At 45.6% G+C, this 26,828-nt stretch overlaps 1 protein-coding gene across 1 annotated transcript in view; it reads right to left on the bottom strand.

Annotated features, from left to right (window-relative positions):
• fah (fumarylacetoacetate hydrolase (fumarylacetoacetase)) overlaps positions 1–26,828 on the bottom strand; it is an 85,038-nt gene that overhangs the window by 37,802 nt on the left and 20,408 nt on the right. Inside the window, exons 3-7 of the mRNA XM_068017712.1 lie at positions 20,044–20,165; positions 17,283–17,332; positions 15,015–15,105; positions 10,285–10,382; positions 2,030–2,082 (exon numbers count right to left, since the gene is read on the bottom strand). Of these exons, the coding sequence (XP_067873813.1) occupies positions 2,030–2,082; positions 10,285–10,382; positions 15,015–15,105; positions 17,283–17,332; positions 20,044–20,165 (414 nt within the window). The remainder of the gene's footprint in view (positions 1–2,029; positions 2,083–10,284; positions 10,383–15,014; positions 15,106–17,282; positions 17,333–20,043; positions 20,166–26,828) is intronic.

Raw genomic sequence — 26,828 nt, 5'->3', positions numbered from 1 at the left:
TTCCCAGTGCTGTCCAGGATGCTGGGAGAACTTGAACAAACATACAAAAAGAACTCCCCTGCCCTGCTGCAAATATGCTATGGGACCTTTTATGTCCACCTAAGAGGGCAGACAGAGCCTCAGTTTAGCATTTCATTCAAAAGATGGCACCTCCAACAGTGCAGCACTCCCTCAGTACAGCACTGCAGCATCAACTTGCATTAGGTGCTCAAGTCTCGGGTGTGGGAATCGAACCCTCGACTTTCTGATTCAGAATTCAGACAACTAAGCCAAGCTGACACTTTGTGCAAAGCTTGCCTGAGTTTGAAGAAGGTTAGATAAATAATACAAATCTCACATATTGTTTAATAAATTCTGTCAAATTAGAAAAACGCTGTATAAGTTTTTTGAAATATAATATTGGACACAGATTTGAAAATGTGAGGTTTGCATGTCTGCTCTTCAACAGGGGCAGAGCCAATGGGGGCGGGGGCTTAGCAGGGTGATGACACCCTCTTATCATTTTGAGGTTGGTCAATATTGTACATCAAGTCTCGGCCAAATCTAATTGCAAATAATTTACCTGGTTAGCTTTTAGATTCTCAATTGTGATTGCATTGCTGCTTTGAATCTGACGTGAACAGTAATGTGGGACTGGAATCGTGGCCACACTTTATCAAGTCGGCTAAATTTGACCCCTCCCTTGAACCTTTGACCTGAGGTTAGCCCCTGCAATAACCAAAATAGCAGAACTGGCAGCATTCTGGAAATTCTGGCCAATGGGGGCACAGGTCAATCCAGGGAACAGAAAAGGGTTGTTCTCCAAACAGTATTGTCAAATTTTCCAGACAGTTTCATGTCTAGTTTCTGGTGATCCCTTTTGGAACCTTTGATCAGGGCTCTTACCACCTGATAGAAAAGATCAGAGTGCCAATGCACACTCCACCCATTTGTATCTGAAAATGACACCCAGTGTAGAACCCTGATTTCTATAGTACTCCCCAACCCCTCTGTCCAAGCAGGAATGCTGGGCACGCACTTACATGCCTGCTTCACAATCACATTAGGTGGGTCTTGGGCATCTCAGGAGCACCTGCCATTTCCCTCGTAAAAGGGGCAGGCTGTGTTGAAAAATCACTCTCATGGACTTGAATTTCTCCCAATTCAGAAAGACTACCATCAGAGTCATAAATACTGAACACTTTGTAATGTGCAGCAGGTGAATGGGCATACCATGTCCTCCAGCACCTGCTCCAAATTACACACCATCCTGATTTGGGCACATATCACTGTTCCTACTTCATCACTCGGCCAAAATCCTGGAACTCCCTGTCTCACAGCACTGTGGATGTACTTACACCACATGGGCTGCAGTGGTTCAAGAAGGGGGCTCACCACCACCTTCGCAGAGGCAATTAGGGATGGGCAATAAATGCTGGTTGCATATAGTGACACCACTATTCCTGGCCATAATGAAGACAATTGGGTAATTCCCCCATCAATCACGCCTGGAGTCCACACTGCTGTAAGTGATTGGGACTGACTTTAATTGTGGTAGTTTCAGTCATGAGTTCCATTTGCTGTAACTTGTTGTGTCTCTTTTTAAATAGACTCTGTAGACTGTTTGCAGTAGTGTGCTGTTTAAATAGACTCTGTAGACTGTTTGCAGTAGTGTGCTGTTTAAATAGACACTGTAGACTGTTTGCAGTAGTGTGCTGTTTAAATAGACACTGTAGACTGTTTGCAGTAGTGTGCTGTTTAAATAGACTCTGTAGACTGTTTGCAGTAGTGTGCTGTTTAAATAGACACTGTAGACTGTTTGCAGTAGTGTGCTGTTTAAATAGACTCTGTAGACTGTTTGCAGTAGTGTGCTGTTTAAATAGACACTGTCTGCTTTGCTATATGCTGAGTAAATACTTTTTGTTTGCTGTAAAATAGACTGTTGGTTGTGAGTCCTGCTTCCAACTCATTGGCTGACGCACTGGTGTCACTGATAAATACTGACCTTGTTCGTGATGCCATACCCCAAGCGTGAATAAAATAAACATACCATTTCCAACTCAAAGTCCAGAAGTTTGCAAGCTCCAAACACAGGCGGCTTCGCTGTAATGAGGATGTTTTGTAGCAACCAGTTAAACATTACCATGGCAATCATATGCAATGTATTCTTCTAAACCTTTGAATTTTCCAATATTAAATAGAGTAATAATTATTCAGAACTGTTGAGCACACTTCCAGTCATAAAATTACTAAACAATAAAGTACAAACAGTATACTTCAAATATTTTACTGGGTGCTAATTCAGCTGGGACATGGCAGTCATCAGTGAGGAGTGTGTGGGCTAAGTTTTATGTTTTAACCACTGCAGCAACGAGGTTTGCCTGAGGGGAGACCATATCAGAGGTCTGTGTACGGCCTGATTCACAACATCCTTGATTTCCCATCCATCGCCAGTGGATGAAGTGGATAGAAAACTAAATGGACCGTAACTCCACATTAAAATGCACTCCTGTCACAGTGAGCTGGGAATCAGCAGCATTAACCCCTTCAATGATTTAATGTATAATCAGATTGTGGAGTCTTAATCCAGCTCTGAGTGGATGTGATTCATGGGGGGAAAAAACTCCCCATAAATTGAGAGTCTTTCTCCGTGATGCACAAGAATAAATAGAGTAAGACTGAAAGCCTCACTAGTCAGATTGAGGTGAAGGCTCAGTATTGGGGTTAGACAGAGGCAATAAGACTGCATCTAGTCAAAATTAGAAACAAGCCCCATTCACCAAAACTGACAGCTCTCACTGTAATGAGGAGAAAAGATGTACACAACCCCCAAACATGGGTGGAAAGGGAAAGAATTGATGGGGTAGATTTTGACTTTGTGGGTGATATTGAATTCTCAGCCTGTTTTACACCTCTCCTTTGACTTCAAATGAAATAAAAATTGAAAGAGTTGTAAAATGGGCTGCCTTTTTGCAGAAGTGGTTATGTACATAGATAGCTGTACATGGCCCCTTCTGTACTCGTGTACCCAATCTTCAGAAAAGGCACTGAGTAAACCTACACACACTGTGGAAGCCTGCTCCAGTCAGCTGGAAATGCAACTTTACAAACAGCAGCAATGCTATCTGCTGAGAGGCTGATTTAGAACAAATGCTAGAAAATTCCTCGCTGATTCCCTGCCTATAACTTATGATAATTACAGCTAACAAGCAACATACAACAGGGTAATTCCCCCAGTGACCATCTGAGGCTGAACCAGACTGTTTACAATCTTGGTGTCCTATTTGACCCTGAGATGAGCATCCAATGCCACATCCACACCATCACCAAGATCTCCTACTTTCAGCAATGTAACATGCCCAGCTCTGCTTCTGGCTCAGTTCATCTGCTGTTGGAATCCTAATCCATTTCTTCCCTCTAGACTTGACTATTCCAATGCTCTCCTGGCTGGCCTCCCATCCTCTACCCAACATAAAAGCGAGCTCATCCAAAACTCTGCTGCCTCTTTCCTAACTCGCACCAAGTTCCATTCACTCATTGCTCTCTGTTTGTTGACCTAGACCTGGTCCAGCAAATTCTGATAACTGTTTTCAAATCCCGCTATGCTCACCCCCTCCTATTGTTGTAACCTCCTCCAGCCCCACAACCCTTAAATATCTCTGCCCTCCTCTAACTCTGGCCTGAAGGCAGCAGCACAGGTAGATAAGGTGGTTAGGAAGGCATATGGGATATTTGCCTTTATTAGCCGAGGCATAGAATATAAGAGCAGGGAGGTTATGATGGAGCTGTATAAAACGCTAGTTAGGCCACAGCTGGAGTACTGTGTACAGTTCTGGGCACCACACTATAGGAAGGATGTGATTGCACTGGAGAGGGTGCAGAGGAGTTTCACCAAGATGTTGCCTGGGCTGGAGCAATTCAGCTATGAAGAGAGACTGGATAGGCTAGGGTTGTTTGATTGGTTGTTGAGTGACTGCTGTTAGGGAATAGCTCTAAATAGCTGGCTTAGTAACTAAGGTAAGAAAGGTCTACAGTTTATTTTCATATATAGTAAGCAGTGTTTTTTAGGGCGTTCTGTAGTAACATGGACCAGGGAAGAAGGGTAATTGATATTATTTGATATTAAGCATCTACCAAAAGGTTTAATTTAAAGGGTTAAGTCATGGCAGGAGAGCTCAAAGCCATGGTGTACTCCTCGTGCTCTATGTGGGAAGTCGGGAACAGTTCCAGTGCCTGGGACCAGCATGTGTGCAGGAAGTGTCTCCAGCTGCAGCTCCTGGAAGCCCGGGTTTCAGAGCTGGAATGGCGGCTGGGGACACTGTGGAGCATCTGCGAGGTGGAGAGTATAGTGGATAGCACATACAGAGAGGTGGTCACACCGCAGGCTGAGACTCCACAGGCAGGAGGGGAATGGGTGACCACCAGGCAGAGCAAGAGGACTAGGCAGGCAGTGCAGGAATCTCCTGTGGCTATTCCCCTGCAAAACAGATATACTGCTTTGGGTACTGTTGGGGGGGAAATATCCTCTCTGATGAAAGCAGCAACAGCCCAATTCGTTGCGCCACGGTTGGCTCTGCTGCACAGGAGAGGAGTAAGAAGTGTGGGAATGCAATAGTAATAGGGGATTCAATTGTAAGGGGAATAAATAGGCATTTCTGTGGCCGCAAACAAGACTCCAGGATGGTATGTTGCCTCCCTAGTGCTAGGGTCAAGAATGCCTCAGAGCAGATACAGGACATTCTGAAGGGGGAGGGTGAACAGCCAGTGGTCGTGGTACACATTGGTACAAACGACATAGGTTAAAAAAAAGGATGAGGTCCTAAAAGCAGAATATAGGGAGTTAGGAAGTAAGTTGAAAAGTAGGACCTCAAAGGTAGTGATCTCAGGATTACTACCAGTGCCACATGCCAGTCAGAGTAGAAATAGCAGGATATATCGGATGAATAAATGGCAGAAGAGATGGTGTGAGGGGGAGGGTTTTAGATTCCTGGTACATTTGGACCAGTTCTGGGGGAGGTGGGACCAGTACAAACTGGACGGGTTACACCTGGGCAGGACCGGGACTGATCTTCTAGGGGGAGTATTTGTTAGAGTGGTTGGGGAGGGTTTAAATTAAAATGGCATGGGGATGGGAACCTTTACAAGGAGTCAGAGGACGGGGGATCAAAGACAAGAACAAAAGATAGTAAGGGGAATAAGAAAAGTGATAGGCAGAGAAACCAAGGGCCAGATTCAAACAGGGCCACAGTGAAAAATAGTGGGAAGGGGACAAGTAATGTTAAAAAGACAAGCCTTAAGGTTTTGTGCCTTAACACGCGAAACATTTGCAATAAAGTGGATGAATTAATCGCGCAAATAGATGTAAACAGGTATGATATAATCAGGATTACAGAGACATGGCTGCAGGGTGACCAGGGACGGGAAATGAACATCCAGGGATGTTCAGTATTTAGGAAGGACAGACAAAAAGTAAAAGGCGGTGGATTTGCATTGCTGGTTAAAGAGGAAATTAATGCAATAGTGAGGAAGAATATTAGCTCTGATGATGTGGAATCTGTATGGGTAGAGCTGAGAAACACTAAGGGGCAAAAAACATGAGTAGGGGTTGTATTTGGACCCCCAAACTGCAGTGGTGATGTTGGGAATGGCATTAAACAGAAAATTAGAGAAGCATGCGATAAAGGAACATCTGTAATTATGGATGATTTTAATCTGCATATAGATTGGGCAAATCAAATTAGTCACGATATCGTAGAGGGGGAATTTATGGAGTGTATATGGGATGGTTTTCTGGACCAATACGTTGAGGAACCAACTAGAGAACAGGCCATCGCAGACTGGGTATTGTGTAATGCGAGAGGAATAATTGACAATCTAGTTGTGCGAGACATCTTAGGGATCAGTGACCATAATATGATAGAATTCTTCATCAAGATGGAGAGTGACGTAGTTGATTCTGAAACTAGGGTCCTGAATCTTAGTAAAGGAAACTATGGAGGTATGAGGCGTGAGTTGGCTATGATGGATTGGGAAACGCTACTTAAAAGGAGGACGGTGGATAGGCAATGGCAAACATTCAAAGAGCGAGTGGATGAACTGCGACAATTGTTTATTCTTGTCTGGCGCAAAAGTAAAACGGGAAACCATGGCTTACAAGGAGCATTAGATCCATGGAAGAGGCATACAAATTCGCCAGAAAAAACAACAGACCTGAGAATTGGGAGCAGTTTAGAATTCAGCAAAGGAGGACCAAGGGATTGATTAAGAAGGGGAAAATAGAGTACGAGGGCAAGCTTGCAGGAAACATAAAAACTGACTGTAAAAGTATCTATAGGTATGTGAAGAGAAAAAGATACAATCAGAAACAGGGGAATTTATTATGGGGAACAAAGAAATGGCCGATGAACTAAATGCATACTTTGGTTCTGTCTTCACAAAGGAGGACACAAATATCATAACAGAAATGTTGGGGAACACAGGGCTTAGTGAAAGAGAGGAACTGAAGGAAATCAGTATTAGTAGAGAAATGGTGTTGGGGAAATTGATGGGATTGAAGGCCTATAAATCCCCAGGGCCTGATGGTTTGCATCCCAGAGTACTTAAGGAAGTGGCCCTAGAAATAGTGGATGCATTGGTGGTCATCTTCCAAGATTCTAAAGACTCTGGAACAGTTCCTACAGATTGGAAGGTAGCTAATGTAACCCACGATTTATAAAGGGAGGTAGAGAGAAAACAGGGAATTATAGACCAGTCAGCCTGACGTCGGTAGTGGGGAAAATTCTAGAGTCCATTTTCAAAGATTTTATAGCAGAGCACTTGGAGAACAGTGGTAGAATCGGATAGAGTCAGCATGGATTTACGAAAGGGAAATCATGCTTGACAAATCTACTAGAATTCTTTGAGGATGTAGCTAGTAGAGTTGATGAGGGGTAGCCAGTGGATGTGGTTTATTTGGACTTTCAGAAGGCTTTCGACAAAGTCCCACGTAAAAGATTAGCGTGTAAAATTAAAGTGCATGGGATCGGGGGAAGTGTATTGCGATGGATAGAAAATTGTTGGCAGACAGGAAACAAAGAGTAGGGATAAACGGGTCTTTTTCCGAATGGCAGGCAGTGACTAGTGGGGTACCGCAGGGATCGGTGCTAGGACCCCAGCTATTCACAATATATATTAATGAGTTAGATGAGGGAACTAAATGTAATATCTCCAAATTTGCAGATGACACAAAACTGGATGGGAGGGTGAGTTGTGAGGAGGATGCAGAGAGGCTTCAGGGTGATTTGGACAAGTTGAGTGAGTGGGCTAATGCATGGCAGATGCAGTATAATGTGGATAAATGTGAGTTTATCCACTTTGGTAGCAAAAACAGGAAGGCAGATTATTATCTGAATGGCTATAAACTGAGAGAGGGGAATATGCAGCGAGACCTGGGTGTTCTTGTACACCAGTCGCTGAAGGTAAGCATGCAGGTGTATCAGGTGGTAAAAAAGGCAAATGGTATGTTGGCCTTCATAGCGAGAGGATTCGAGTACAGAAGCAGGGATGTTTTGCTGCATTTATACAGGGCCTTGGTGACGCCACACCTGGAGTATTGTGTGCAGTTTTGGTCTCCTTATCTGAGGAAGGATGTTCTTGCTATAGAGGGCGTGCAGTGAAGGTTTACCAGACTGATTCCTGGGATGGCAGGACTGACATATGGGGAGAGATTGAGTCAGTTAGGATTATATTTGCTGGAGTTCAGAAGAGTGAGGGGGGATCTCATAGAAACCTATAAAATTCTAACAGGACTTGACAGGGTAGATGCAGGAAGGATGTTCCCGATGGTGGGGGAGACCAGAACCAGGGGTCATAGTCTAAGGATACGGTGTAAACCTTTCAGGAGTGAGATGAGAAATTTCTTCACCCAGAGAACGGTGAACCTGTGGAATTTGCTACCACAGAAAGCAGTTGAGGCCAAAACATTGTATGTTTTCAAGAAGGAGTTAGATATAGCTCTTAGGGCAAAAGGGATCAAAGGATATGGGGCAAAAGCAGGAACAGGTTACTGAGTTGGATGATCAACCATGATCATAATGAATGGCGGAGCAGGCTCGAAGGGCCGAATGGCCTACTCCTGCTCCTATTTGCTATGTTTATATGTTTCCCTTAAAGCAGAGAAGACTGAGGGGGGGAAATGATTGAAGTATACAAAATTATGAGGTGCATTGATAGGATAGATAGGAAACAACTTTATCCCTTAGCGAAGGGATCAATAACCAGGCGGCATAGATTTAAGGTAAGGGGCAGGAGGTTTAGAGGTGATTTGAGGAAAATGTTTTCACCCAGAGGGTGGTTGGAATCTGGAACACACTGCCTGAGGGGGTGGTAGAGGCAGGAACCTTCACAACATTTAAAAAGTATTTAGATGAGCACTTAAAATGCCATAGCATATAAGGCCAAGTGCTGGAAAATGGGATTAGAATAGATAGGAGCTTGATGGCCAGCACAGACACGATGGGCCGAAGGATCTGTTTCTGTGCGATATAACTCTATGACTATGACTCTTGATCATCTCTGATTTTAATCACTCCAGTATTGATCCCTGTGTCTTTAGCTACCTGGACCCTGACTTTTGGAATTCCCTCCTATCTGTCTCTCTATCTCTTGTTCCTCCTTTAAGACCTTAAAACACCTTAAAACCTAACTCTTTTACCAAACATTTGATGACCTGATTTAAAATCTCTGTATGTGACTCGGCGTCAATTTTGTCTGATAACGCTCCTGTGAAATGCCTTGGGTTATAGAGTCATACAACACAGAAACAGGCCCTTCAGCCCATCGTGTCTGTGCCGGCCATACAGCGCCCAACTATTCTAATCCCATTTTCCTGCACTTGGCCCGTAGCCTTGTATGCTATGGCTTTTTAAGGGCTCATCTAAATACTTCTTAAATGTTATAAGGGTTCCTGCCTCCACCACATAGAACATAGAACATTACAGCGCAGTACAGGCCCTTCGGCCCTCGATGTTGCGCCGACCTGTGAAACCATCTGACCTACACTATTCCATTTTCATCCATATGTCTATCCAATGACCACTTAAATGCCCTTCAGGCATTTAAACCACCTCTTCAGGCAGTGTGTTCCAGATTTCAACCACCCACTGGATGAAAAAATGTTTCCTCAAATCCCCCCAAACCTCCTGCCCCTTACCCTAAATTTATGCCCCCTGGTTTTTGACCTCTCCACTAAGGGAAAGAGTTTCCTCCTGTCTAACCTATCAATGCCCCTCATAATCTTGTACACCTCAATCATGTCCCCCCTCAGCCTTCTCTGCTCCAAGGAAAACAACCCTAGCCTATCCAATCTCTCTTCATAGCTGAAATGTTCCAGCCCAAGGAACATCCTGGTGACTCTCCTCTGCACCCTCTACAGTGCAATCACATCCTTCCTACAGTGTGGTGACCAGAACTGTACACAGTACTCCAGCTGATGCCTAACTAGCGTTTTATACAGCTCCATCATAACCTCCCTGCTCTTATATTCTATGCCTCGGCTAATAAAGGCAAGTATCCCGCATGCCTTCCTAACCACCTTATCTACCTGTGCTGCTGCCTTCAGTGATCTATGGACAAGTACGCTAATGTCCTTCTGACTTTCTGTACTTCCCAGGGTCCTACCACCCATTGTATATTCCCTTGCCTTGTTAGTCCTCCCAAAATGCATTACCTCACACTTTTCAGGATTAAATTCCATTTGCCACTGCTCCGCCCATCTTACCGGCCTATCTATATCTCCCTGTAATCTAAGGATTTCCTCCTCACTATTTACAACACCACCAATTTTCATGTCATCTGGGTTGTTTTATTATGTTAAAGGTGCTATATAAATGCAATTTGTTGCTATGTATGCACCAAGTAAAGGGAAAGGTTTCACTTCCATTTAACACATGGTCCCTGCTGAGAAATCTCACCTCCTCACAACTATTTACAATCATTAAAATGAATTTCCATTAAATGGTGTCAAACACTGCCGCTATCGTATACCCTCGTCAGCTGCTGAAGGGCATTCGGAACGCAGAATCAATATGACATTATCATCAGGATCTCTGAACCGTGACTTCAAGAGAGGCAGGATTCCACTCTAGTCAATTAAGCTACTGTTATCCAGCTTTGATGTCAGTGCTTTGAGGAATTAAAGCAGCAAGGTAACCTTTAAAAAGATTTCTACATAAGCAATTTCTCTAGGCTAACACGCGGAGCTTAAAAATACTTCTTGGTGCTTGGTACTTAACTCAGAAATTTAATTACATGTGGTCTCGTACTTACTCTCATCTGATCTCATCTGCCCCATGGGTCTTCTGATGGGGGTCCCAGACACAACGACAGATGATGCGCGGCCATTATAACCAACAGGTAAGTGCAACCTGGGAGTGGCACACAGAGAAATGGTTTAAACTCTGGCTATCTCTGCAGGGCCAAACTTTATTTTGTGGTCATACATAACAAGAGAACTGGATCTTGTTCTATTGAGCTTAACTTACCTCAGACATGTACATGTCTCAAGTAAGATTGAACCCCACGTCACTCACCACCTAGTTTTGCATGAGGGAGGCCATTCAGCCCATCCAGAAAGGCTCCTCAGCCCCCATCAAAGCAACTGTTTCATCTTCACCACTCTGGGAATCTGTTCCATATATTTATCACTCTGTGTGAACAACTTTCTGATATCAGTGTTACGATCGGGTGAGGAAGGGGTCTCAGGCTCCCCTCTTACCCCTTTCCTGGTTTGGCCGCAACAGGGTTTATCTTTTAAAAACACAGTGATTTTAGCTTACCCCCTCAGTGCGTCCTTTGCTCACTGCACTCTAATTATAATTGCAAATGAATCAATCAGACAGGTTTTCTTAGGTTTAAACAAGAAAGATGTAAGTTTATTAATCTTATCACACTAACCTGGTTAAAATTACTAAAATACCCAACGCAACCATGCTAGCCTGCACACAAGAGAAGCACACATGCAAATAGATACAGAGGGGAAGAAATAATTGGCGAGGGTGGGGGGGGAAGTAGAGTTTGTAATAAAGGGAATGTCTTTGATAAAAGCTGAGGTCTCACTGGGGCCCGGTGCACAATTTCCAATTGCTCTGTCTTGAGGCTGAAGCTGCTGCCGTGGGTCAAAGAACAAAAAGAACAAAGAACAGTACAGCACAGGAACAGGCCATTCGGCCCTCCAAGCCTGCGCCGATCTTGATGCCTGCCCAAACTAACACCTTCTGCACTTCCGGGGCCCATATCCCTCTATTCCCTTCCTATTCATATATTTGTCAAGATGTCTCTTAAACGTAGCTATCGTATCTGCTTCCTTCTCTTTGGTCTTCAAATTGTAGTCTGTTACCTTTCTGTATGGCACAATTCAAACAGTCCCCAGTTTGGCCAGCAGGTAAGTCATGTGACTATCTCTTTGAAATAGCAACTTCTTAGAGGGTTGCTGGACTTCAGAGTCTCCCAGACACTTGGTAGGGAGGGGGGGGGGGGGGGGGGGGCGGTGGAGTTTTGTCTCTTACAATGGCTCTCAATGTCTTTTGATCATCACTATTGACAAAACCCATCTCGCTAATTGCATCAGTGAGCGCTCCCATTGTCTCTCTATTCAGCTGTCTCTCAGAATGCAAATGTGTAACCATGTTTTTAGCTGTTTAACTCTGTGGTTCCTTTAAGCAAATTATGTTCAATGTCCAGTAAAAAAGGTTCAAGTACTGTTCCGTATGACGAAATTAATATGTTTCCATTTGGCAGATGTGAGTTCCGTCACATCAGTCTTAAATTTGCCTTTTATTTGCTAAAATTTGTGTCCCCGTTTCCAATTGTCTTGGCTTAGTTAGAGCAACTTTTCCAGATTTACCTTCTTCATTGTGATAATCATTGTATAAACCTTCACCGGAACACTTCTCAGTCTCTTCCTTTTGAGGTCAAAATCCCAAGTTCCCCAGTCTTTGCTCTTACGCTATGGGCTGGACTTTCCATCCACGGATGGGGAACAGGAGTTGAGACTGTTTGAGTTCCTAACCCACCCCCTGGTGGGGGAGTGAAACAATCACTTTATTCATGGAGGTGCACCTTAATTAACATGGAGACAGGTTCCCTGTCCAGTTAAGGGCAGCAAATGGACTCTCCAAAGCTGAAGGGTCAATCAGAGGCCTTTGAGCTTGAGAGGAGCAGCAGGCTGTAGCAGATGTTAAGTAACTGAGAGGGTGCTTCAACATGGAGGTGCCCTTACACCATAGAAAACATGAAAAGCAGCCAGGCCACCACCGTGGGGTGTGAGGGGTGAGGGGGGGTGGGGGGGTGGGTGGAGTGGGTAGGGGAAATCCCACAGGGTGGCCTTTGGATGCACCTGCACCCAAGCAGGCAGGGAGGGCCTGTAATCCTGCCGGAAGTGCTGGCTCCCCAGCCCGTTGCTGGGTGCCCATTTCCAGGCAGTTAAACTGCCCACCATCATGTAAGGAAACTGGAGGCCGACTGGAAAATCCCAATAGGCCTCCTTTCAGTGTGCTTAACAAGGCTCTTAATGAGCCTAATTGGCTGCCCGTCCCACAGGGGCAAGTAGCCCTGCCAGCCCCAAACCCATCTCAGCAGAAATGGCCGGCACTGGGAACAGGGTCGGGGAACTTGCTCGCTGACCATTGCCAATATTTCAGGCTTTGTCTCCTTCCATTCCTGCCCTTGGCAGGGCTCAAAAATTCAGCACTAGTGATCAGTCTTATGGCTCTTTCCTGAAATGTCTCCAGAGCCGGAACTGGACACACACACACAGCCTGACCAAAGTTCCCTCACTCTCTCCACTCATGTAGCTCAGTCAGAAGAATGTAATAATTGAGTCACATGTTACATTCCATCTGATAAACAAGGACACTCCTCCCTGACCCATATCAACTAGATCAGCAACATCAGGACATGGAATTATCTGTCCACTGGTCTAGGTTTTAACATAAAAATATGCAAAACACAAGATTATTTGGGAATAAAGTTATATTGTACTTATATTGTGGAGGAAAACTTGCACAATTGTGGATCTTTCAGCACAATGCAAACTGTCCACAGCCAGGACCCAAGGTTCAGATACAGTATCAGAATCCACTGACTCACACCAACCAAAACATTTCAGTTATTCCATCACTCATCAGGCTTTAGAGGGGAAGTTATTCCAATTACTCTGTTACTCTTGTAGAATTCCCTCCAGTCCAATCCCCCTCACATCCCTCAAAACCGTAACACAAAATGGCCAGCTGGACCAAAGATTGCCAGTGGCACCTTGATATTCATAAGACCAACTTGGGAATCAAATTGTCAGTCCTTTTAAACTAAATGTCCAACACCTGCAAGAAAATTAAGCATGAAAGAACATCCATTTGAACAGGTTAATGTCCCCAGTTCCAAAGATCAGGAAACAGGGGCTGATGCCTGAGTCATGGGATCTCTGCCCCTATAAGGTAGCCCCAGAATGCCCAGAGTCTGGCTTACCCCTGGAGTTGGGCACAGACCCGACGGAGCTCCTTTATTTTGGTGGGAGTGGGTGTTCCAAACCTCCAAACTTGTTTTCCATGGAGTAAGGCTGCTCAGCGACCAATGCAGGGGCCCCCAGAAAACATGGCATGGAATCTGATGCCCCCCCCCATCCAGTGCAGTATCGCAGGGGGTCCCGAGGGAAGGGCATGGCTGCTCAAATGTTTAAAGGTAGGCTGAGGGCAGCAAGCAAAGAACAAAGAACAGTACAGCACAGGAACAGGCCATTCGGCCCTCCAAGCCTGCGCCGATCTTGATGCCTGCCTAAACTAAAACCTTCTGCACTTCCGGGGTCCGTATCCCTCTCTTCCCATCCTATTCATGTATTTGTCAAGATGCCTCTTAAACGTCGCTATCGTACCTGCTTCCACCACCTCCCCCAGCAGCAAGTTCCAGGCACTCACCACCCTCTGTGTAAAAAACTTGCCTCGCACATCCCCTCTAAACTTTGCCCCTCTCACCTTAAACCTATGTCCCCTAGTAACTGACTCTTCCACCCTGGGAAAAAGCTTCTGACTATCCACTCTGTCCATACCACTCATAACTTTGTAACCCTCTATCAGGTCGCCCCCTCCACATCCGTCATTCCAGTGAAAACAATCCAAGTTTATCCAACCTCTCCTCATAGCTAATACCCTCCAGACCAGGCAACATCCTGGTAAATCTCTTCTGTACCCTGCAGCAGCTCCTCTCGAGACCCACATCGGGAGGCAAAATCCACCTCAATTTAACCAGAAGTAATTTGTGGGTTTTGCGCTCTAGGCCTGGAATTTCCTCGGAGCTGCTCTCGTTCCGTCAGTGCAATTTCAGTGCAAGTGTGACAGAAACCCTATTTACCAACATAAATGGGGTTTCGGCTACACTTCCATCAAAGTTACACGAGTGGAGCGGGAGCAGCTCTGAGTAAATTTCCACCTACAGTCTTGTGGGGTGCAATGGATGCGGTGAATTTACAAGTCTGCTAGAAGAGGAATTTTGGAGTTAATACCAGCCGGCAGCACGATGGGCTATTCAATCAATTTGTTGGTTATGGCCAATCAGTCAGATTCGCAGGGGTGCAAGTCACAGCGACCAGGAGAGGCATTGCTGGCTCGAGTGCCAATCAGAGATTCAGGGGTGCAGTGCCCACAAACCTTCAGCTCTAACTTTGGGATAATCGCCCACAGTGAGCAATCAAAAGTCTGACTTGCACTACTGGCATGGTCATGGGGTTGCCAACCCTCCAGGATTGTCCTGGAGTTTTCAGAATTAAAAATTAATCTCCGGGACTCCACTGTGAGAAAAATCATAGGTCATTAAAAGAATTGAGTGTTTTCATCATTTGCTAGTTCTTAAAACATCGACAGTTAGAATCGGAGGTGATGTGATGAAACCTCCAGGAATATGTCCAACCAGAGTTGGCAACTCTACTTCGGAACTTGCACATAGGCACCTGGAACTCCTTGAACCACGCTTGAAATATTTAAACACAGGATTGCAGGATTAGCACTAACCAGTTGGGCATGAGGGCATTGTCCTTTCCTCGAAACATGATTCCAACATTGGTGGCATGATGACGGGATGAATAAAAGTCTGTGTAATCCCCTAGAAATAAAAAAAAATTAAATGCAGATCAACTGCTCATATTATTGACATTTCTAGTCTCTGTTACTCTTCCATAACAAGAGTTACACAAAGTAAGTGCCTTTGTCAACCTCTATTTCTCTGACAGCACAAGCTACATGTTGCCAGGTTAGGAGCAAAACAGCCAGGAATACTTTTCACACCAAAACGTGCCATAACCATGGTTTAGTGATGGTTCAGCGAAGATTGCTGTGCAATGAGCATTCACTCTGCTCTCTGCTTCCCTCCAGTGTACAACAACCAAAGCAACTGCCGAATGCACACTTGCTCCAGGAGAAATCGCGATAGTTTATTGACAATAACCTGGATATTAGCTAAAAAGTACAGCAAAGTTTGACAGCATCAGTCAGGGAAAATATTTGAAGTATTGAGTTTGTAAAATTGATGTTAAGCAGACACAAGCTGACAGAATCACCAGGAACACCTTGTGTGTGAGAGGTTTAACAGCACATCTCACTGCAGAATTTCCTGTTCTCGTGTTCTGGAGGTAGATTTAGGGGTGGGGGGGTGGGGGGGGGGGTGAGTATGGAACTTTAGTCTGTCCCATGGATGTGTGCACTTGGGTGGGGGTCTGTGCTCCGGGTGCGGGAGTGGGGGGAACAGGGCAGAGCTGCTGCTCAGCAAGGGGGTAGGGGGCAGAGACCAAAGTGATGCTCAGTCTGGGCTGGCGGGATGTAAGGGAAACAATGCTGGCATTGAGGGGTATCTGAGGGTGGGAGGGATAATGAGGGAAGCTAAACCTTCCCTTCCTGTCCATCTCAATGGGAGAAGGGAACATGGGCGAGGGCAGGAGGGTTGCAAAGAACTCTTTCCCTGCAGTTACCCTTCCAACTGTGGAGTGGGACAATTCCCTGATCCGGGGGGGGGGGGGGGGGGGGGTGGGCGGGCGGGGTCATGGAAGAGCCAGGCAATGGATAAGGGGATAGTAAAGAGGAAGGATGTGGAGTAGAAGGGGAGAAGGCAGGGGAGGGGAGAGAAAGAGGAAGGGGAAAAGGAATGGGAAAGGAGGGGAGAAGTAAAGGGAGGGGAAGGGGGAGGGGGAAGAGAAAGAGGCCAAGGAGAGAAGGAGGAAGAAGGGAAGAGAGAGAAGGGGAAGAGTAGGGGAGGGGAGGGGAAGATGGGGATGGGAAGGGAAGAGGCAAGCGCTGCTCAATGTGGTGCGTGGGGGGAAATGGTGGCTAGAAGTGGGGCTGCTGTGTTCATTTTTTTGGAGGTAGTGGGTGATGGGCAGAAATATTGAGCAAGGGGCAGCAGGAGGCAATATGTTATTCTGTGGAGGGGGGAAACATTGTGCTACGTGTCAACCCACAGTCAAACTGTGACACCAAGGTTATGAACAGTCTGGTTCAGACTCACCCAGAGACAGGGCTCGAGTCAGTCACTAGGGAACAGAGTTTGTGGCTGGGTCTGAATACAATGGCTTACAAGTGATAATGTGATAAAGTTTGATTAGTACAGCTGAAAATGGGTTTATAACAAAAAATAAGCATTTTTAATCATAGTGTCAATCCACCACCTGTGAGTAATCTGATTTTAACTTAATGAAAATAACTTTAAAAATACATGGAACCATTTACTAGTTATATTGGGGTACAGTAGTCATTTCCTCAGTAAATTAAAACAAGAATTACATTCAAAGGATTTTAAAATGTACCTATTAATGACCCTGTGCACAAAAGTTCCAGCTTCATTTCTGGCCTTGAAATGACCACAATTAACGGAAATTCACAATGGTAATTAATTCACTCTGGGGGCACCGCTAGTTTTGTGGGCAGCTCCTGTTTCTAGCACTGCTTTTTAAACTAGTGCAAAAGATATCAGAAACTGGAACGGCACTGAACGTAATTTACGGTTAAAATTATACAATCTTCTGCATCGGTTACGCGAATTGTGGCTGAAATAGATCGGAGTAAACAGTGCAACCAAGTGGAAACTCCAAGCTCATGAATGTATGGCACAGGATGGATTGGCTAGTTGGTCTTTTCCTGCATTTCTGTTTGTTTAAACAGAAGAAAATTCATTATATAAAATCTAGAGCATAGAAATAGGCCATTTGACCCATTAGGTCTATGAAGATGTTTATATGCCTCAGGAGTCTCCTCTCTATCAACTGAGTTGTTCTTATGGATCCAACCTACCGATTTGTGCAGGGAGATGCATGGTGACTGAAGACTGGGCGACAAATGCTCTGCAAAGCAACAAAGAGAGAGTTTATAGAAAAACACATTTGTTCTCAGGCTCTTGGAGTCTGAATCTTGGTGCATTTGTTTTGCAATTATTGCCCTATATTTAAGTTCAAAACAATATTTACCAATAAAATGAATTGGCTGGCAATTAGTGCTGCCATCTTCTTACTGTTTTGAAGGCTGGAGCAGAATTTTTCTGGGTCCATTGGTTCACTTATAAAGAGGTTGGTTTGGGAGCAATGGCAGCTCTTGTCTTCTTGGATGGCAGAATCCAGGATTGGACCCCAAGTGGGCTCCACTTCCATCAGTCTGGAGGCCTCCTTTCACTGAACTTAGCACCCACCCAGAGGATCACAAACCGGGGCTGAGAGACTCTCAGCCTGGGAGAGTCCTTCTCCCTAGCCATGCCTTCCTTGAATCCTATATTTGACAAGTTCCACTCCAAACAGGCTTCCGAGGAAACTCTCAACAGAGTCTGGCACCTGCCATACTTTGTCCCTGATTTACGACAGAAGTGCGCCAAGGAGCTCCCTGAATTGTTGGGGTTTGGATCGTATTCGGACCCAACGGGGGCCACCTTGAAAGCAACACTCAACATGAGAGACTTTGTTTCTACATGAAGCCACAACCTCTTCAATCCATTGCTCAAGGTCAGAGTTCAGCACTAACCCCACTTCAGTTCCTGTATTTGATGCTAGCAAAGGTTTCCCTTACTTTATCCCCAGGGTTTGCTGATTTCCTTGGTGCAGAGCTGAGAAAGAAAGGATGGTGAAACACTGGGTTTTCACTGCTTTACGTTTCATATCCATTTCTAGATGTTTTTTGGGAGAGGATGAAGAATCCGCTCACACAGGAACAGGCAACAATGTTCAAATGACATGGTAACAAGGTGTGAGTGTTGCTTCCCGGTTCTGAGGCCTGAATACAATAGCACCCATGGACATGGGACTTAGTGCTTATGGCAAATCCCCGTGGAACAGGGAATCTTGAGAGGAGACATCCAGAAAATTCCCAGAGGCTGGTAAAGATAAATTTCTCTCTGAGGCCAAACCGTTTCTCAGGAGATTTGATGTCCTAGGAGAGCATCAGGACCCTTATATTGACTTAAGGCCACAAATAGAAGCTGAATGCAGGTCATGTTTGGTGGGGCATATTTTGGAATGGCTTCAGTCATTTACAAACATTGCACTTTCTTCAAATGTATTGCTGATTATGGGGCATGGTGTTATCTTTCACAACTTGCATGGTCCCCACCATCTCTGTGCTTCTCTAACACTCACCCATTTCTCACTCTCCACTCCCTCTGTTCTACAGTCAGTGCATGTTTCTATAGCCACTATACCCCAATCCTCTGGACCTCACGTCCTCAGCATTCCCTCCACGCCTTCTAAATCCCTTCTCATTGACCACCTAACCTGTCCTTCCTCTCCTCCTCCCTGATCAGCATCCATTTCATTGTCCGCTGTTATGTAAAGAGTTCTACAATATCTCTCTGTACATGAGGAGCCCTACAGAAACAAAGGTTGTTTTCTCTGTGAACAAACAGTAAGAGTGTTGGGATAAAAGCCCAAATATTAATGGGATCGCATCTTCCTGCATACTCGCTCTCTTCATTGGAGAAGATTCACTTCAAATGGAAATTTAAGTTGAAACTAGGAATTTTTGTTTGCTCTTTTTTTGGTGGCCGTGCCTTCAGTTGCCTGGGACCTAAGCTCTGGAACTCCCTCCCTAAATCTCTTTGCCTCTCTACCTCACTTTCCTCTTTTAAGACCTCCTTAAAACCTTATTGTTTGATCATGGTTTTGATCAACTGACCTAATATCTCCTTATGTGGTTCAGTGTCATACTTTGTTTTATAATGCTCCTGTGAAGCGCCTTGAAATGTTTTATTACGTTAAAGCTGCTATATAAATATAAGTTGTTGTTGTTGTTAAAAAGAAACTGAATATAGGACTGTATTTATACACCAATGTCCCTAAAAAGTTCATTCTTGCACCCTCCATTTAATTAAGTTCATCCATAACTCTGCTGCCCATATCCTAATTCGCACCGAGTCCCATTCATCCATCACACCTGTGCTCGTTGACCTACATAGGTTTCCGGTCCAGCAATGCTAACATTTTTTAATTCTCGTCTTTGTTTTCAAGTCCCTCCATGGCCTCAGCCCTCTCTATCTCTTTAACCTGCTACAATCCTACAACCCTCCTAGATTTCTGCACTCTTCCAATTCTGGTCTCTTGCATATCCTTGATTTCTGTCTTTCCACCATTGGTGGCTGTGCCTTCAGCTATGCATGTCTTAAGCTCTGGAATTTGCTTCCAAAACATCTCCTCCTCTCTCTCCGTTCCTTTAAGAAGCTCCATGAAAGTTACCTCTTTGACCAAGCTTTTGGTCACCTTTCTTAATGTCTCCTTATGTGGCTCAGTATCAAATTTTATGTGATAATGCTCCATTGAATCACCTTGGGATGTTTTGTTCTGTTAAAGGTGCTATATAAATGCAACTTGTTATTGTTGTAGGGATTTATGGTGGGAATGCATCTCTTCTGAATAGTTACATTGCCCTACAGTAACCGAGCAACCAATCAGTAGATATTCCAGCAAAGTGCATTTTTGGGTCAACCAATACTCTTCCAACATTAAATTTAAATATATTAGTTTTAACAGTACTAAAAAAAACCTTATCGTTGTCAGTTCCATGAATACATCCTTACTTTTTCCTCAGTTCTTTGTTATCCCGTAGCATTGATTCATCAGCTGACAGGAGCTGCTGGAGAAAGGCTCGAGCTTCCGTCCAGGCTTCACGGCCAAGAGCCATGAAGGAGTTAAGAGTCGGCTGGAAGACACATGGGGAAAATTTTAAAAACCATTAATCTCAAGGAATTGCAGTAACTCACACCTTCAACACAGGCCTATAGGGTCAAATGGCCTCCTACAATTCTCGGATTCGAATTCACATTATCATTGCAAATAACGAATTCAATGACATTCTTCTGGATGCATAGAACAAGCTTTCTCACTTTTACAAACCTTGTTAATCAATTGGCAGATTTGCTATGTGGTAAACCTCAAGGCTGCAGTTATACTGGTGTGTGCATCATTGGGAAATCAGGTCCTGATTTACAGCAGTGTGAGACCATGTCTCTCTGCTCGTATTTTTTGAATTACACGTGGAATCAGGAAACAGATATTGAAATCTGGGGGCTGAATTTAGTGAGCCCGTCGCAGGTCTCGGCAGTGGACCCGGAAGTGGACGTTGTTCCCGCACGTCACACGGGTGGCCAGATCACCATGATCACATGGCGGGCGATCATTTTACATAGTGGAGGTGCAGGGCCCGACCAATCATGAGGTGGGGATGGGATGCAAGATGCCGAATACGGCATCGGAAGACTCCAGAGCAGGTGCTGGCTCCGTATTTAAAGCCCTGCCAGCCACGCTAGCATTGCTGCCTTGGACTGATGTGCTGCTTGCAGTTCACTACTGGGACTGGTGATGGAGCAACTCCTAAACTCCCCCGCCACGCACCCGCCCCCCCGCCCCCCAGAGACAGACCCCGCAGGATGGCAGAAGCAAGACACAAGGTGGCCCGACAGTTTAGCAATGCCTCCCTTGAGATTCTCTTCCAGGTTGCAAAGGAAAAGCGGAAGGTCCTCTTCTCCAGCAACAGCAAGAAGCGGTCTTCCTGCCTGACCAAGCAAGCCTGGATGGAGATCACAGAGGTGCTTAGTAACTATGGGGTCACCCCACACCCCGTGGCCCCAGACATGGGTACTGTGCTACAATGACCTCCTTTGTTCTGCCAAGGTGAATGCTCCATAACTCTCTCCTTTATAGTGATTGCAAGTGGCTACGTCAGAGCAAGTGGGACATGGGGAGGGAGGCACCACAACTGCACTGGCAGAGGGGGTTAGGCATCACCTCATCCTGACAGATTCATGGCTGCGTCTTGGCCGCAGACCACCTTCTTTCACAGCTCACCCCTATTAACACCCCTGAGGGTGGATGGGGGCATAAGCTATGTAGGAAACCTCAACAGGGGACGAGGGGCTGACACTAGGCGAACTGTCATGTTGATCTCTCTGCGAAGTATGACTATCTCACTCTTTCTACTTACAGGACAAGAGGGCCCATAACACCAGGGAGACAGCCCGGACAGGAGGAGGAATCCCAGAACTTCGGCCTCTCTCCACAGCAGAGGAGGAGGCACTAGAATTAGCGGGATCCAGGGCGGTTGCTACATATCTGATGGAGAGACTGGAGTCTCCACGCAAGAGAGTAAGGATTGTCTACCATCGACATACAGTTCATTTCCGGAGACACACATCACACATGGTTGACTTGATCAGATCTGCCCAACCCACACATGGTTACTGTTCTCATATTCAGATCAGCATCTGCAGGAGACTTAACCAGAAGGGGCAAAGCCGTCAACCTCTGAAGAGGAGGAGCACTGTCCCATGACTCTCCTGCACCTTCCGCCAGTGCAGATACTTTCTCCTTGGTGGGTTTCCGCTCGGCCTTAGAATCAGTGTCACAAGCTGGCTGAGGCTGAGACAGCCGAGGCCTCTGACAGTCGGAGGACTGTGGGTGGTCAGGTTCATGCTGAGCACCAAGCTAATGACGAGCCTCTGGTGTTGACAGCACAGGGCATGCTGGAGCTGCAGGGAGAGGTAAGGCAACATCTGGCAGAGATGCCAGAGGCAATGAGCAGCCATAAACAGACAGACAATGGAGGAGTCCATCCATGCCAGTAGTGCTGCCATGTCTCAGGCATGTGTGTGCATTGCTTCCTCCATTAAGAGCTGGCGACCCTCAAGGAGAGCCAGATCCCACAAATACATGCAGACCTGTCCACCATCACCTTGGTCATGTGCTCAACGCAGCAGTGTCACGGACGAGGCCCCTGGAGTCTTCTCCACCTCCCCATCCTTCTCTGGTGAGCAGGGAAGTTCAAATCAGCCTTGAAAGGGAGGAGGAGGGGCTGCTCTCCACAGCTGCGTTCTTCCTTCAAGGTGCTCCGAGCGTGGATATCGGCTCCTCAGCCCCGTGAGCCCAGATCCAGTAGCCACAACACCCGAGAAGAGTCCTGTAGCAGTGCAGGAAACCCTCCGGCAGCTGGGGCCCTCTAGGCCTCAGGCAGCCAGAGGACGGCCATCAAAGTCATCACAGACCAAGGGCAGCCTGGTCAGCAGCCTGCCTCTAGCCCAGCTGCTAGCACAGGGCACACAAATCATAGAAGCACTCATAACTTCTAAGGAAAACTATCTAGTGACACTTGGGGTTTCACAGGTGTCTGAAATTTGGCATCTGCTTCATCATACAAAGTTCATTTGTTCTTGCAATTAACCTTCATTGTGTAAAAGTGATTATTCTATCGTGTATTAATTGTGAGCTGCTGACATCACCCCCTCCCCCTTAGTGGATGCCAATGTAGGCACAGCCCTCATTTGAAAATGGTCTCCCACGGCACTAGCACATGGTTCAGCTGGGCGCTAGGCATGGAACACAAATAGAAAGGAGTTGACAGACTACATGCATTGAGGTGAGTCTTTATTGTTTTTACTCTGAGTGGCCATCATGGAGGCTGGAAGCGGGTAAGTATGAGACTGTCTCTTGCCTCCTTGACCCGTCGCTCAATCTGCCTGGCCTCTGGTGCAAGGGCTTCAATATCCAGTGCTGCTTGCTCATCTCCCTCCTCTGCGTCCTGCTCGTCCGTGGAGGAGTGTCACTCAGGCATCTCATCGTCATGCAGAGTCCCCCACTCTGCAGTGCTAATATGTGCAGAGCACAACAGACCATCATGATATGTGAGACCCTCGTTGGGACATACTGCAGGGCTCCACCAGATCGATTGAGGTAATGGAATCTCATCTTCAGCAGCCCAATGGCCTGCTCGATGGTCACTCGGATGGAGTCTTGGCAAGTGTTGTACATCTCCTCCACTGCATTGTGAGGGTTCCTCACAGGCGTCAGTAGCAATGTCTTCAATGGATAGCCTTTGTCCCCCAGAATCCATCCCTGTAGACGAGCGGGCACACACCTGCGGGAAATACTTCCGGTGGTCACCGACCAGTTGCATGTTGATGGGATGGAAGCCATTCCTGTTGATGAAGGTGGCTGACTGGTCCATTGGAGCCTTGATGGCCACACGCGTGCAATCTATCACACCTTGCACCTGGGGGAAATCCAGCGATGGCCGTGCAATGAGAAGCTTTTTTCATGTTGTCTGATTCAACATAAATGCAATGTGTGGATTTCAGGTTGTTTGAAGATCTCAAACAGGTTTATGAAACAGCTAATTGAGGACATCTTCCATTACGTTGCTAAACACTAACTGATCTCGTGAGTCCATAGGATCACATTTCGACGAAGGTAACAATGGCAGGTTCCTCCCTGTCTGTTGACATCATAGTACTTTTGCAAGGGCTTGGACACAGTAAAGCACTCAATGTCAACCAGATATACTGAGCTGTAGTGATGATATGAACTTGGGACTCAGTGAGTGAGCTTCCAAACTCCTTTCTGGTCATTACATGGGGTCAGATGTTGGGATCTAGTGTGTTTTCTGAGACTAATCTATGAATTGCAAGAAATCAAAATGATATAAGAAGTGAAAGGGAAAGGGTTTGGAGAATTGAAGTAGTTGCAGTCTTGTGTTGTGAGACTGCACAGCAGCATTGTGTTGTAATAAAAAAGAACAAAGAACAAAGAACAGTACAGCACAGGAACAGGCCATTCGGCCCTCCAAGCCTGCGCCGATCTTGATGCCTGCCTAAACTAACACCTTCTGCACTTCCGGGGCCCATATCCCTATTATAATATAATAATATAATATAATATAATATAATATAATATAATAATCGAATAAACTCCAGCAAGGACCTGGAGGAAATTATACAATCAGAGAGAGTCTCAGCAAAGAGGCTAGAGAAGAACTTTTTTAATTCATTCATGGGATGTGGGCGTCACTGGCCAGGCCAGAATTTTTTATTGCCCATCCCTAATTGCCCTTGAGAAGGTGGTGGTGAGCTGCCTTCTTGAACCACTGCAGTCCATTTGGGGTAGGTACACCCACAGTGCTGTTAGGAAGGGAGTTCCAGGATTTTGATCCAGCGACAGTGAAGGAAAGGCGATATAGTTCCAAATCAGGATGATGTGTGACTTGGAGAGGAATTTGCAGGTGGTGGTGTTCCCATGTATTTGTTGCCCTTGTCCTTCTAGTTGGTAGAGGTCGCGGGTTTGGAAGGTGCTGTCTAAGGCGCCTTGGTGCATTGCTGCAGTGCATCTTGCAGATGGTACACACGGCTGCCACTGTGCGTCGGTGGTGGAGGGAGTGAATGTTTGTAGATGGGGTGCCAAATAAGCGGGCTGCTTTGTCCTGGATGGTGTCAAGCTTCTTGAGTGTTGTCGGAGCTGCACCCATCCAGGCAAGTGGAGAGTATTCCATCACACTCCTGACTTGTGCCTTGTAGATGGTGGACAGGCTTTGGGGAGTCAGGAGGTGAGTTACTCGCCTCAAGATTCCTAGCCTCTGACCTGCTCTTGTAGCCACAGTATTTATATGGCTACTCCAGTTCAGTTTCTGGTCAATGGTAGCCCCTAGGATGTTGATAGTGGGGGATTCAGTGATGGTAATGCCGTTGAATGTCAAGGGGAGATGGTTAGATTCTCTCTTGTTGATGGTCATTGCCTGGCACTTGTGTGGTGCGATCCAAAATCCTTATGTTTAAACTGCGAGCACCATGGAGAATAGAGTGAGAATTAGAGATGATAGGAACAGACACTTTAGCTATATTTGATTGCAGCACAAGGTGCTGGGGGAGTCTGTTCCTCTTTTATAATTTAGGACCCACTCAGGCCTCACATTCGCATTGGCCCACCAGCCCCACACACCCCCCACCTCAGCTCCTACTCGCCTCCCCGACCCTACGTGATTCACAATCTTGGCCCCGAGCTGAGTTTCTAACCTCAGTCCTCTGAGATCTCTGCACTCCTCTAATTCTGGTCTCTTACTCATCCCCAATTTCCCTTATTCCGTCATTGGCGACCATGCCTTCAGCTATCTAGGCTCTAAGCTCTGGAATTCTCTCTCTAAATCTCTCCACGGCCATCACCTCCTTTAAGATGCTCCTTAAAATTTGCCTCTTTGACCAAGCTTTTGGACATTTGTCCTCATATCTTTTGCTGTGGCTCTGTCTCAAATTTTATCTGATAACGTTCCTGTTAAGCGCTTCAGGACGTTTTACTATGTTAAAGCTGCTATATAAATGTAAGTTGCTATTGTTAGACTGACGGCTTCTTCCATGGAGGGCTTATGTCTAACTTGCTCTTGGTGTACATAACTATTCAATTCTGGTAGATGCTGACAACACTTTGTTGCCAAAACTCTCTCAATGCAGATTAGTGAATCATCATCAAGGGATGTAAGCAGATCTTCGGCGCCAGTCTGTACAAGCACTGATTCAACATTGCCAGACCGTCATCGAGTGTCCAACATTGAGTCTTCAAGCACTGATTCAACAAAAGAACCAAATTTACTGAACGGCCCCAATAGAACAACCAAACAGACAAGATTTCACTTTTATAACTATTACTTTAACAATCAAACCAAAATCAACATAAATTAAACATCAATTAACAGACAAATCACAGTCAACATATATATTATGTTCTGACTGAGGCGGGAGGAGTGCACTGTCTTTTCTAGTTCCACTTCTCCACAAGTCACAACACAAATTTAAATGTTTACCCGGTTACTGATACAGCCAATCATATACTCTATTTCCTATCCCAGAATCTACAAACATACGAATTAGGAGCAGGAGCAGGTCACTCGGCCCCTCTATAAGTTCATGGCTGTTGTGATTGTAACCTCAACTTCACATTCCCGCCTACCCCCAATAACCTTTCACCCCCTTGTTTATCGAAAATGTATCTACCTCTGCCTTAAAAATATACAAAGACTCTGCTTCCACCGCCTTCTGAGGAAGAGAGTTCCAAAGGCTCACAATCCTCTGAGAGAAAACATTTCTCCTCATCTCTGTTTTAAATGGGCGACCTCTTATTTTTAAACAGTGACTGCTCGTTCAAGATTCTCCCACAAGAGGAAACATCCTTTCCACATCCATCCTGACAAGACCCCTCAGAATGTTATACGTTTCAATCAGGTCGCCTCTTACTTATCTAAACTGCAGTGAATACAAGCCTAGCCTGTCCAACCTTTCCTCATAAGACAACCCGCCCATTCCAGGTATTAGTCTAGTAAACCTTCTCTGAACTGCTTCTAATGCATTTATATCCTCCCTTAAATAAGGAGACCAAAACTGTACACGATACCCCAAATGTGGTCTCGCCAATGCCCTGTATAGCTGAAGTATAACCTCCCTACATTTGTATCCAATTCCCCTCACAATAAATTATAACATTCTATTAGCTATCCTATTTACTTGCTGGACCTGCTGTTACGACCAGGTGAGAAAGAGGTCTAGGGTTCCCT

The sequence above is a fragment of the Heterodontus francisci genome, chromosome 38 (assembly GCF_036365525.1).
Source record: "Heterodontus francisci isolate sHetFra1 chromosome 38, sHetFra1.hap1, whole genome shotgun sequence".
NCBI lineage: Eukaryota > Metazoa > Chordata > Chondrichthyes > Heterodontiformes > Heterodontidae > Heterodontus > Heterodontus francisci.
Note: the sequence above shows the minus strand (reverse complement) of the source record. Positions and strands in the feature narration are given on the sequence as shown.